At 45.4% G+C, this 12,960-nt stretch overlaps 1 protein-coding gene across 2 annotated transcripts in view; it reads right to left on the reverse strand.

The window, feature by feature from the left end:
* The window catches only part of LOC119172260 (glycine receptor subunit alphaZ1), a 148,198-nt gene extending 135,518 nt beyond the window's left edge, over window positions 1–12,680 (reverse strand). The window contains exon 1 of one of the 2 annotated variants that reach the window (XM_075893482.1): window positions 12,212–12,674. In XM_075893482.1, coding sequence (XP_075749597.1) covers window positions 12,212–12,333 — 122 coding nt within the window. In that variant the 5' untranslated portion in view covers window positions 12,334–12,674. Of the gene's footprint in view, window positions 1–12,211 lie in introns of both variants that reach the window. The other variant, XM_075893481.1, reaches the window with a different exon arrangement.
* Window positions 12,681–12,960: the final 280 nt, after the last annotated feature.

Consider the following 12,960-nt stretch of genomic DNA (forward strand, 5'->3'; position numbering starts at 1 on the left):
GGGAGCTGTCGGAATCGGGTGTGTACCATTGTCGAAGTGTTGTAATGAGTCAGTGGGTAAAGTTGCCATACCCTACATTGTTTCTGGACGCCATGAACAGACCTTGATGGTGCACCGATCGAGTGTGTACATTATGTCCACGCTCTCCTTACCGACAATACGGGAGTGGCGCAGAAGCTATGCAAATGTAATGCCACAAGGGCTCAGTGAACAGTGTCCCTATCTCATATATATATATATATATATATATATATATATATATATATATATATATATATATATATATATATATATATATATATATATATATATATATATATATATACGGAGAGGTAGAGAGGTAGGCCTGAGCCAGAGCTTGCTCTGACCTGCTACTCTACACTAGGGAGGGGTGACAGCGGGGGAGTGAAAGATTGGTGAATGACCATGGTAAAGTAGAGAGATTAGAACATAGAACTAGTACGCTGGTGCAATCTACAGACGTGAATTCAGGCCAGTGGCTTGTAAGAATGCTACCACAATTGTGCCTTTTTTCATTCCTCAGATGACCATCGCTCGACGTTCCAAGTTAGATCACAAGATCATATTACACTCTCGAATCTCGTATGAGCCACGATGCATTGCACGCTGCAGATTGTCAGACTACCCCAGAAACGAAATAGTGCGTTAAGTAAAGTGTCTTGTGACCAGGTGATCAATAGAAACATTAAAGTCCACCAGTTCTGGTCTTGTCGATGTCCTAGAGTTCGAAAGTGAGGGCGGACCTTGACAACTACAGCCGAAATGGCCATGTAGGTATAAATATTATTTTAAGAGCCCATGCAGCACCCTTCGTTCAAAACGGCGAGCTAAAAGGAAGTAGGTCAAATGCAGTTCACGTAGCACATTTTGACTTTTTTTTTAAAGACAACCTGCTGTTTTATATAAGGAACGCGATGTGTGCCTTCCCGATTCCATGTAAGCACTATACTTCACCCATACTGAGTTGCCCATAAGTGTGCCCTATTTGCGTTATTGCTAGGTCCCCTTCAATATGCGATGCACTTAAGGTATCCCTTTAAGATTCACGTTCTCACAAAAGCTCAACACAGTGAGAAAGAGGCGGTGACTGGGCGAACGGAACTCGTCGTGAATCACCGTTTCCCCGTTTTCTTTGAAGCATTTTGTCACAACGCCCCCGTACTCGGTCATGTGACCACGCCCAACATTGAGTGCTTTTTGATCGACGTTCACTCGCTGTTTACAATGGTTACGGTGGTTGTAAGCACACCCCGGAAAACACGCCTTAGGCTCCGCTCAATGGAGTGAGTTACTCTGTGCCTGAAAGCACACAAACAACTCTACTGACTAAAAGTAGTGGTAACTGGTTTCTATAGATAGCCAAATGAACGCTAAATGTTGGGACGTTTGAAATCTAAAAAAAAAAACAAAAAACAGGAGTGATGGAAGACCGAGCAGCCATCCATCTTAGGGCACACTTGCGGTTTGCGTTGCGCGGCACTATTTTAAAGCAGGAACTACAAACACTAGGATAGAAAATATTTTTGCAAAAGAAAGCTAGAAGTAGGATTAGCTCTAAGACAGGGAGCCCACTAAATTGGTCACGCTATGGCTCTTCTTGAGCTTTGACCATGCCGCATGACATCACAAGTGTCGTGTCATCCTTCTGAATGCCTTCTTTTTTTATTATTTGTGTCACTGCCTCTTTTACCGTTCTAGTTCCGGAGGGGTGACAAGTCTTGCGCCATCAGTTGTCTACGAGACGGCCGCCGACAGCGCGGCGTGTTCGGTACCGCATCCAGGTTTCACGTACACGGAGACCATCGGACGCGCTCGTCGAGGTGTTTCCGCAAGTTGTGACCAGCGGCAGAAATAACCGCGGCTCTCCTACTACGGGAGCGGAGCCACTCGTTGGGCAAAGAAGAGAGGCGCGAAGAGTGACGCTCCCGAGTGTAAATAAACAACGCAAAAGCGAAAAAAAAAGAAAACTGCCCTGCTGTCGTCACTTTGGCTCGAACACTTCGCTTCGTCCGGGCGCGAACCGCAGGGCTTACTAAGAAGCGACGCAGTCGGTCGCGACGCTACAAACCTCCTTCGTTGGCGCCTGTCGAGGGGGGCAACCACGGAATGAGAAGCCCGGTTTAGCGAAGGCATTATTCATTCAAGGGCTTCTGAGACACCCATTTCAAAAAGTGGAACGAACTTGCTCAACGAGAAATAAAGCACTCGGTTGGCTGGAAACCGGAACGCATATCCTGACGCGAGCCCGACGTAGAAATGACTTTTTTCGCCCACCTCAGAATTCGGCCTGAGGAAGAGAAACAGGGCTGACCAGAAGGGGTTTATAACACGAACACGTTCATTTCGCAGGTAAATCTAGGGGCAGACACGAGAGATGGGATTCTTTAGTTCGTTCCCTTTTGTTATCCCTATATATTAGGAATAATATTGACAACACAAACAATGCCGGCATACGCCCCCCGTGTAATGAATGGTAGTTCTAGCAGGTCAATGGAGCTCTTCACAAAAAAGAAAGGTTCATACTATTGCAGTTAGTACAACATTGTAATGTGCGTCATTTCGATGGTGATACATAGCAAAATTATGCCTAAGTTTTAATTAATAAAGCTGAAAAAGATAAAGAAGTTCTAGAAAAGAAATAATTTTGTTCTGGTTTACGCCAACAATATGGTTTCTTAGTGCAAGCAGTCATTCACGTTTTCTTGTGAGCTCACTAAAACAACATTTAGAGTATTTATTGCATCGAATTTATTTAAATACGGCTGTTGAGACAACTAGAATTTCCAAACGAGCATTTCCTGAGCAAATCATGGTGTGACCATACTATTTCGTATAAACACGTCCAGCCGCTAATGATAAGCCGACGAATCAAGTGGTAAGACGTGCTAGCTGGGCTTTCTCGGCTTTTTTTCTCCACGTAACCCAATGTCGACCGGCAAGAGACTTGGCACGACCTACAAGTTGCGAAGGCATGTCCTGGTGAGTCAACGCTTCTTTCGAACGCACGCTTTTACTTACAATATGGCGTGCTGTCTGTATAGCGTTGAAATCGCCAGGCGATGTTTGTTTTTTTCGTGTTAAACATTTGAATCGCCTTTACGTACACGTCTATTTAAAAAGAAGGTCAGTGCTTAGGCTGCAGTAGCTGCATCATGTGCGCGTTGAAGTCGCTGAAAGTGTCATATATTAAGATAAACAAGCATATGAACATTTGGCTCTTATTCTGCAAAACAGACTGCATTTAAAGAATGAAATTGCTCCTAAATACCTGAATGCGGCTGTGTACCAATTGACATTGGTGATGCTAATTTTGCTAGCCGCTTGCAACAGTACTTGATAGAATGCTTGCTACAGAGCTAACATTATAAGCAATGCTACTGACAACACTGCGGTCGTTCTAAGAAGCTGAGGCTTGCTGGGAACAGCATATTTTCTAAAGTATTTGAATAGGCATTGCCTCATCAGCGCTGTCCATAAGTGTTACGGAAATTAGCTGGAACAGTAGGTTGGATGTATTGAAGGGACATCATGCATGTTTCAACTAACTGAGCAAGGGATCGAAGGCGAATGGATTGTAATTATCGCAAGCACTCATTTAACACCTTTGTAAACTTTGTTCACCAGCTTTGCTATTTGTAATCATTGGCTTCTTGTGCAATCTTTGCAGTATGAGAGATCAATTGGAATACAAAAAAAAGAAGAAGAAAGCACCATTGTTTGTGAAGCTAGCTATGGAGTGATACTGTAAATCATTTTTGCGCCTTGAAACATGATTTTTGTTTTTGCTTCACACAAAAAGTAGTCTGTTTTAGTTATTTGCAAACTGCAGATAAAAAGAAAGGAAAATTTTTTTCAGCATACCAGCTAGTTGTAAATGTATATTAACTTACAATATTGCTACGACCACCTCTTTTATTTATTGAGCATTTACCACCACCACCATCATCATCATCATCAGCAGCAGCAGCAGCAGCATCATCATCAGCAGCAGCAGCAGCAGTAGCCTGACTACGCCAACTGCAGGGCAAAGGCCTCTCCCATTATCCACCATTAAGCCTTGTCGTGTGTTTTCTAGTGTGTTCATCGAGGTTTTACTCGTCTGGCCAATTGCGAAATTTAAATGCCGACTTTAAGCTTAGGTTGCGTTCTAAGATGCATATTTTGGCTCAATTAGGAATATTTAGACATGATATTTACTACAAGAGCCACAGATTTTTTTTAAGAGCGCTGGAAGGACTGCTCTGAAGTCGTAGCGATGGGGTTAAAGAAACTCTTTACCGCTTATTTCTACGAAGCATAGTAGTATTCACTATTTAGTGCCATCAATAACTTAGACACCCACCTTTATCGCATTTGCGTCACAATGCAGATTTTATAATTTATGACAGTGTCGTTTAACGTCTCAATTGATAGTCAATAACCACCTACTCGTAAACAAGTGCAGGCAAAAACTCTACCCCCTCTCGCTTCCCTACAAACATCGGCGGGGTTTTCATATAGGCGCGAGGGGTGGGGGTCAAGTTTCACTGCAGCCGTACCACCCTCGCCTCACCTGTCGAGGCTAAACAAAAACAAGCTTCTCAATAGATGCGGGAAAAAAGACAAAGAAGCGATGACGTGGTTGTCATAACAGCCCGCTTCTGATCCCTTAATTTTCAGTGGCAGCGGTATGAAGCAAGCAAACTATGGGATGCACCATCAAATTTCCTAGGCAACCATTATCGGCAAATACCTTCATGGTCAGAGCAATGCACTTTCAACAATGACGAAGCAGGTCGGAGAGACGAGAGGTATGGTGCAAACTTGACACTCTAACATAGTCGGATACAACTCAAAGGGACACTAAAGTGAAACGATGAATTGGTTCAAATTGACAAAGCGTTCTCTGAGAACTATAATGTTTTAATCTAACCGACGTAAGTTCTTTATTAGAGGATAAAATCAAGGTACAGGTCTCATCTTTAACGTGGAGTAAAGTTGTAAGGTGGGCTTTTTGGCACGGCATAGTTGAATAACACTGGTAGCGCAAAGTGACGGGACACAATAAGGACACGGAGACACACATACGCAGGGCTTTTAAATTTTGCATCCGTAGTTGCCCGCGTGACGTCACGAATTTCAAAATGTATTTGTCATATTTTGCCGAATTTGGCTCGAAGAAATTTCTCGAAACGGTATGTTCGGTCTCTCCCCTACACAAGAAAAAGTGCTTCATTTTTTTTTACCTATTAGGAGCTACGTAGGCCTTGGTAGGCAAATGCCGTGAAAATGTATGGCATCACGGAATTTGGTGCAGGAATTTCAAGGTGGGGTCGCCAGCCGCATTTTACATTTCCGCTTTTGTTCGCTTACCACGCGTCTTCTCGTGGAGAGCCTGGCAGTTTTGCAATTATGAAAACGAAATTTACTAATAACATAAAAACCGTTTTCTTCTTTAGTATTCCTTTAATAAGCTTGTGGATGCTCCACATCATTGGAAAGAAGTAAACATTGTTCTTAAATATTCTGAAGCCAGACAAAACACCCAACATACGAAATCTAGGACGAATATCACTAACATCCTGTCTTGGCAAAATATTTGAAAAGGCGGTTCACACTCACTACACCTTTTACATTGAAGATCGGAACCATTTTCCAACTAGCATGTTTAGATTTCGCCGCCATGTGTCATCGCATGACATTTTCCTGCTACTTCGGGAAGAGGTCCTTTGCAATACCACGGTTGGTGTAGAACATCTCGCCGTAGTTCTTGATTTGGTAAGCGCATGCGACACTATATTCCATGCGTGTATCTTATCTGAGCTAATTGACATCGGCTGTGGGCGAAGAATCATGATTACGCCCGCTATTTTCTAACTTCTCGCAATGGTACAAAATGCCTATGGGCAATACGTGGTCAGATCATTCTCAGATGCCTAATAAAGGTACCTTTCTTCAACATCGGCATGAGACGATTAGCAAAAAGCCTCGATGGAATTTAAGGGTAGGTTATGCGTTACACGCGGACGCCATTGCTATATGGACCAACAATGGCTCTTCGGGAGCTAAAAATAGGAAATCCTAGAAGACGCAGTAGCAGCTGCTAAATAATTCACTCACCACAGCGAAATAAGCCGCGCTCCCAAGAAATCTGATTTTATTAGAATCCGAGGCCGAGGCTACCGAATTCACTAGGCGGTCAACCTCTTTTTAAAGACCACCAGATAATAGAGGTCCAAAAAAAGAGTCCTCAGACACTGGCTACAAAGAAAAAAGCGAGTGGTCCACACAATCAAAACTCTCAGAATAACGGTGAAGCAGCTCTCCCGTAAACTTTTTAAGGTCACCTATCACAGATGAGGTTTCAAAAAAGCAGAGACGCTCCGGCTTGTTCGGGTTTTTGTCATCAGACGGCTAACAAATAGTCTTCTTTTCCAGAAGATCAATAAACATATCGTAAGGCCCTAGATGTGATGATCGTACAAAGCGGTTGTCGGCCTACCACTTGGAACCTCCACAGACCGTCTCCAAGCACTCGTTATGCACAATCATTACAAGGAGTTACACGCAGCGGTGCTCATTTCCCAATGGGAAAGGCTTACCTTAACCACTCCTGGGCGAAAGCTGCTATGCTGTGTAGGTTACACAGCTCGTCCTCAGTATGCGGTAGAAGAACTTGAGTCCATGGCTAAACAGTTACGTGAAAGAATTCTCGTAGCCTATGTCCCAAAGAACTTGAGCCCACAAAATCAGAAAGGTCATAGAAGTCCATGAACTCGCAACTCACGGCGGCGATTCGGAGACAACCCGGACACGGCGCACACAGATGTCACCCGATGCTACACGGAGTACGCGTTCGCAGTCGTAGGAGCGGCCACGGTTCAGGACTTGCGATACTGCTCGAGCCGTGTCCGCGAATAACGCTGAAGCTTCAGCCATCGCGCTTGCGATTAAAACTAAGGGTATTCTGGGATAATCGTACCTTATTCTTACCGATTCCATGGCCGCATGTAGACTCGGTTCACCAGAAGACTACCACACAACTCCATTGGCCTATTAGCACCGGATCTAACGCATGACTCACCATCTGGTGAGTCATGCGTTCTCTGGTGCGGGTCACGCGAGTCATCGGGTAGTCATGCGGGTCATCTGATGCCCGGGTCACGCAGGACTCGATTGAATTGAGAGAGCGGACGGCGCAGCTCGTGGTTTTGCTAACCGACCGGCCGACCACTCCGACGAAAAGCCCTCCTTACCGCGAGACATCCTCGAGTACCAACGGCTTAAGCGACGAAAGTACAGTGCACTCCACTTTGCTCTAACCGGGCGGAACTCCTATGACTTTCGCCATATAAAAAAACACACACATCCCAATGTTCCGTTGAAACATGCCATTCACCCCGCAATGTACAGCGATAGCTGTCCGTGCTGCGGAGGCAGGTCCACTCTCGCCCACATAACGTGGGATTGCCAGAATAGGCGAACCAAAATTAACACGCCCCAAATAGTCGGCAAGATTTACGGAAGGGAGCAGTGGGAGACTCCGCTCACCAGCGAGGATCTGGGGGTGCAACTCGTGCTCCTCGACCAGGCCCGGCGGGCCGCTCAAGCCAGTCGAGCACTAGAATAAGGACCCCACACACGCGCTCCCTGTACTTTTTTTCTCTTTTTTGCAATAAATATTTCAGTATATATATGGAGAGGGCTGACATAAAGATGACCGAAGAGCAGCAGCCGATCCCTTGTTGCGACAGATGAAATGCTTCTGCTCGTGCACTCAGCTGTTTTTTTTTTTTGAAGGCGGGGTCACTGGCCGTCAGGCTCATGACGTCGTTCTGGAGTGTGCGCCAATTGGTGCAGGCTTGTGTTCATCCATCACTGAGGAGCAAATGCTGCGGACTTCTAAAAATGTGTCAGACTAGAAATGAATTAAAGGAATGGAGGAGGGCTTGAGAACTCGGTTATACTACCACTTATCAGTCATAATCATACATGGGCAAACTGATTCGCGCGACGATTCAGGTGATTCATTCAGACTCGGAAGCCTATGGAGGCACAGTCGCCTCTGATACTCACGCTACTGGAGGAGCCTTGGGAGGCCGTCCTCGCCCGACCTGACCTGAAGGCCCAAAGGGGTCTCCTGGATCAAGCCGGGCGAGCTACAGCGGCCACTGGTGTCTTAGAATGGGGAAACCACTCTTTACATTCGCCACTCTTTTCTTCTTTTCATAAATAAAGTGTTGCATCATCACGAATCCGTGAGTCCACCTGAGTGAGTGAGTGAAACAACTTTATTCGGTCCACAATAGACGCGAGTAAACTCAGCGTCTCCTGGCTAGGCCCACTCGTGGACCATCAGGTTAAACCTGACGGCCTTCGCGCGGGCCCTCTGGACGGCCAGGATTTGAGAGGTCTGGTCCTGGGCCTTAATGAGTCGCTTCATTTCCTCTTGGGTGAAAGGGGGACCGGCAGAGGCGCAGCCCCACAGTACATGCTCGAAGTCCGCATAACCACCACACAGGGGGCAGTCCGGGCTTGGAAACCGTTAAGGGTAGATTGTGTGCAGTGCCGCAGGGCTCGGGTAAGTGTTTGTTTGTAGCAGTCAAGGAGTAACAGCTTGGGCCCTGCATAGCGAGGAGTGTGGTAGAGGCAGCAGTCTTCTTGACAGATAGTGGTGCTTGCATATCTCGTTGTACGAGCAGAGAGGCTCAGGTCGCCCAGGAGATGACGCGTTACCCGGCACACGGTCAGTCAAACCTCGTGCAGCCGAGTGCGCCTCCTCGAAAAAATTTTTATTGAGCCCGAATCCGAGTGAGCCATTTGAGAAAAAGATTGGTGAGGTTGTGCCCGAGTGAGTGAGTCAGCGCCAGCTCCATATTTTTTGCCGATATATAACCAGAATCAACACGCAGAAACGTTTTTTTTTTACCACGGGCAAATCTTTGAAACACGCAGTATGGGTTCACTAAGGCTGCTACTCGAACCTGTTCGTGTGCCATTGGTACGTGTAACGTTAAGCGTTAACGACGAACACGGTGGTAAAGAACACGAAAACACAGACGCCGCAAACTATCAACAACTTAAGTGCGAAAACGTGTATATTGACTTTTCCTGGTGCTTACGAAAAGTCATTATATAAATAGCTCTCGACGTTTTAACGATAATATTTTGAGCCCTGTGCGTTTCTGCACGCTCCGTGTTCTTGTACTTGTGATTTATCCCCAACGTTAAACGAATTTCAATCGGTGGTCTACGGAGGTGTTTTTTTTTCGCTAGATATAATCGCGAATGTCCTCCACGAAAAATCACGGCGTTAGCATGCAACATTTGCGTGAGTACTTTGGTGGGAAGGAATCTTCTTATGGCCCACTAGGTGCGGCGACAGAGAAAAGGAAAACATTTGGTTTTCTTAATGTTGCATGGACTGCAGAACAACTTGGATGAAATCGTTTCATTCAGATGTTAAAGAATAAAGGAACTTTATTGACCGGCCTTTAAATTGTTTGTAATCCAACCCGAGGTATTGATTTTCACCAAGAGCCACCCCGCTGCTGCACAAGAAATGTACCACCTTCGGTTTTCTGCTACGCGCATGCTGCAAAGTGGACGCGAGTTTTAACAAAAAAAATATTTTTTACTCAATCTGCAGGTGTGGCGACATAAGAACGTTTTTCTAACAAACCTTGTATTAAGTTTTTTTTTTATACTGCAAAACCGAAATTTATATGTAACTGTCCAACCAAATGGAACTGTTCAGATTTATGCGAGCAAACACCCGTGGGACAGTGTTCGCGGCGAAAACACGTGGTGCGCAGTACATATATTTTCACAAGACATAAATTCGAAAGTTTCCTGCAAAAATCTTCTTTTTTTTTTCGAGTAACATCGGCGCTGGTATTGTCGTTGGAAGCGCTCTACTCACTGCCCAATAACTGTCCACCGAAAATCAGGAAGGAGAGAAAGTCGCTTTTAACAGGAGTAAAAGATAACACTGGATTTAGGTAAATGTTCGCGAATTATATCATAAATTACATATCAAAGGGAACAATATTACTGTCATGGCATAGCTTGAAACGGAGTCATTACACGCATAAAGAAGTCAATAAGTTTATTTCCTACCACCATAAAAAAGGTATACTAAACAAAGACTTCATTTGCTTGTTTATTTGTTCTTGTTTCGTTTCGTTTGTTAATTTACTTATTCATTTATTTATTGCACTGGCCAGCTCGAACAATAACTCATTCACAGGCTCCGAGGGTTCTGACTCCAGAATGAGGAGTTCCGACTCCACAAGCTCCAAATTCACGCTGAATGGCTTCTGTTACAATTAGGAGAAGCTAGCCAGGAGTAACTCCAGAGGATTCATGCACTCAGCAAAAGCCAACTGCATGAACGTTTTTGAATTTCGCCACCATCGAATAGCTGCTGCATCAGCTTATAGGGCTCGAACTAACTACCTTCCTCCCAAATCCACACCGTCGATAGTTTCAGATTTCTGCTATGCAAAGGTTCCTAATACGTAGTTTTAATTTTTTTTAGCTACCCGTTTTGGTAGTTTAGCAGCTATGACGTCACGCTGCGACGTGCGAGAGCACAGGCTTGATTGCCGGCTGCGTTTCGGTGGCGGCCGAGTTGCAAACTATTTTGTATTAGAATATAAATTCACATTAAAGAACCACGGGCTGTCTATATCAACCAAAATACTAAACTATGCTACTCCTCATTACAAGTTCAAATGCGAAAAATGAAGAAAGACCTAATTTAGATAGTCAGAATAAGTTTACCTGAATTGATTGATGCTTACTGGCATGGATCTATAAAAAATATTGACGATGAATTCTAAAACACAGGCGTCTATCTGTACGCCACTATTATTTTCGTCACCACCGTCACCTCCACAACTGTGATGAGCTTCACGATTGTTCTTTGCAGTTCTCATGACAGCACGTCGAGGCACGAGAGGGCCTCTTCAAGAGAAAGAATATTCTTCAAGGAAAAGAATGGGTTACAATCGATTGCGTTCAACTAAACACACAAAATATTTCAATACCGGCGTACCACAAGTGATCTTGAGGCCATGTGGCGGTAGAATTTGCCATGTCCCGAATAGGTTACGGACTATGAAAACCGCATACTTGCGCATTTACTCAAACGTGAATGATGTGCAGATGCTTGCATGATTCGTTTCAGCGTAAGTGTCCCTTCAATAGCCTAAAATACGACATATCTGCAGCGCTGTAAATCTTGAATAGCCAAACCGTTATATGACCTGCAGGTCGTCCCGAATAATTTTTCTTTTCAACGCCATATTACAGCTGGTGGAAGGCCGACTTAGTTTGCAGCAGTTGTTTTGCGACAGCGCGAACTCTGTCAGCGTCATTTTTTGAACCTTTGTAGTCCTCGGTCAGCAGATCGTCTACAATAGATAGGACTTTTCATATTTTTTTCAGCAAACAAATATATAAAGGTCACCCACGTATACTGCACACTAAGTGGATGTTTTTTTTAATTATTTATTTCTTTCTTTTTCACTCTTGCACTTCAAGAAGCTAAGAGATGTCTGTGTAAAGCTGTTGTAATTTTTTGCTTGATCAGCTGGGACAAGACATGACATATTTCAACGTTCCCGTCTACAATGTAAACACTTGAGCAGAAAGCATACGCGAGCGATGCTTGGAAGTTCTTATCTACGCACTTTGCAGCAAGTTGGTCATCAAAAACTGTACCCGGGCAAATTATCGTTATCCTTTAGCTCGAGCGGCACACCTGTGAACTCTCGATAATGTAATCAAATGTAAAAGTTACATAGGTCACGACAAATAATGTAGTGGGAGCGATGAGCTAGCCGTAGTAGTGTTCGTATACTTTATAGATTGACGATGAACGAGTGCTAGGCTGCATGCAACGTGCTGTACTTACAATCTCAGAGACGAATGGCTGAAGAAAAAATTATGTAAAACAATATGTATCAAGAAGTTTGCAAGTTTCATAGAATCCTGTAACCTGTACCAGTTATAATGTCAGTGTTGCTCTTGACATTTCTAACCCCGCGGTATACAGACTTCAACGAGCGTTACTAACTTTTTTTTCTTTAAAAAGAAGCGGCCTTTTAATGGGTTTCGCAAACGCAGCTCCCTGCAAACTATATACGTCGTCTCTAAGGGAATCACGACCACTGTATTGCGGCGAAGCCGTTGACCGGCGACTCACCCGGCATCCAGTGCTCGCACCGTGGGCAGCACGCCGCATATCAGTTGCACTGCAAGGCAGGAAGCGCACAGGAGAAGCCACCGCACCGTCGAGTCTTTTCTTCCGCGGTCTTGCCACTTCATGACTGTCACTTCACGCGTCGCCCGCGCCGTTCACCGGCGACATCAGAAGCAGCTGTGTGGTCGGCGCTTGTCCGTCAGCGATGATGCGTGGAAGAGACACCTCCTGAAAAGTTCGCTGCCGACGACTCGACTGCCTGCGTGGTTGTTCGCTTCTGCCTGCTGGCAGTCGCAAGCGAGCAACAACACTCGGTCCTCCCAGCTTGTATATAGCCGCTGGCTACGGCAGCAGCTGTGGCGAGTCGTGGTCGCGGCAAGGCGTGCGCGCTTCGTGGCGTCTGCCGCTCGACTCCGGCACCGCGTGCCGGTCGTGCCTCTCGGTCGTACTCGTCGGGGTCCAGAAACTCCGGCGCTCAAGTCTGCGACGGGAGAGAGTGAGTGAGAGAGAGCGTTGCGCCTCGCGCTTGTCGAGAGAGGGAGAGAAAGCGCGAGACAGACAGCCGCTTCAGTCACGTGACCCTAACTGTTTCCCTCCCGCTTCCCAATGTCCTCCTCTTTCGCATCTTCTCTCCTGGTTTTCTTTTGTTTTCTCCCAGCACGCGGTTTCGACTCTCGCTCGGAAAGCTGTCGGCTTTACTTTCGCTTTTGTTGTACGAGTATTTACTGTCACGGAAGGGTAGCGCCCGCGTC

The sequence above is a fragment of the Rhipicephalus microplus genome, chromosome 4, assembly GCF_043290135.1.
Source record: "Rhipicephalus microplus isolate Deutch F79 chromosome 4, USDA_Rmic, whole genome shotgun sequence".
NCBI classification, from domain to species: Eukaryota; Metazoa; Arthropoda; class Arachnida; order Ixodida; family Ixodidae; genus Rhipicephalus; species Rhipicephalus microplus.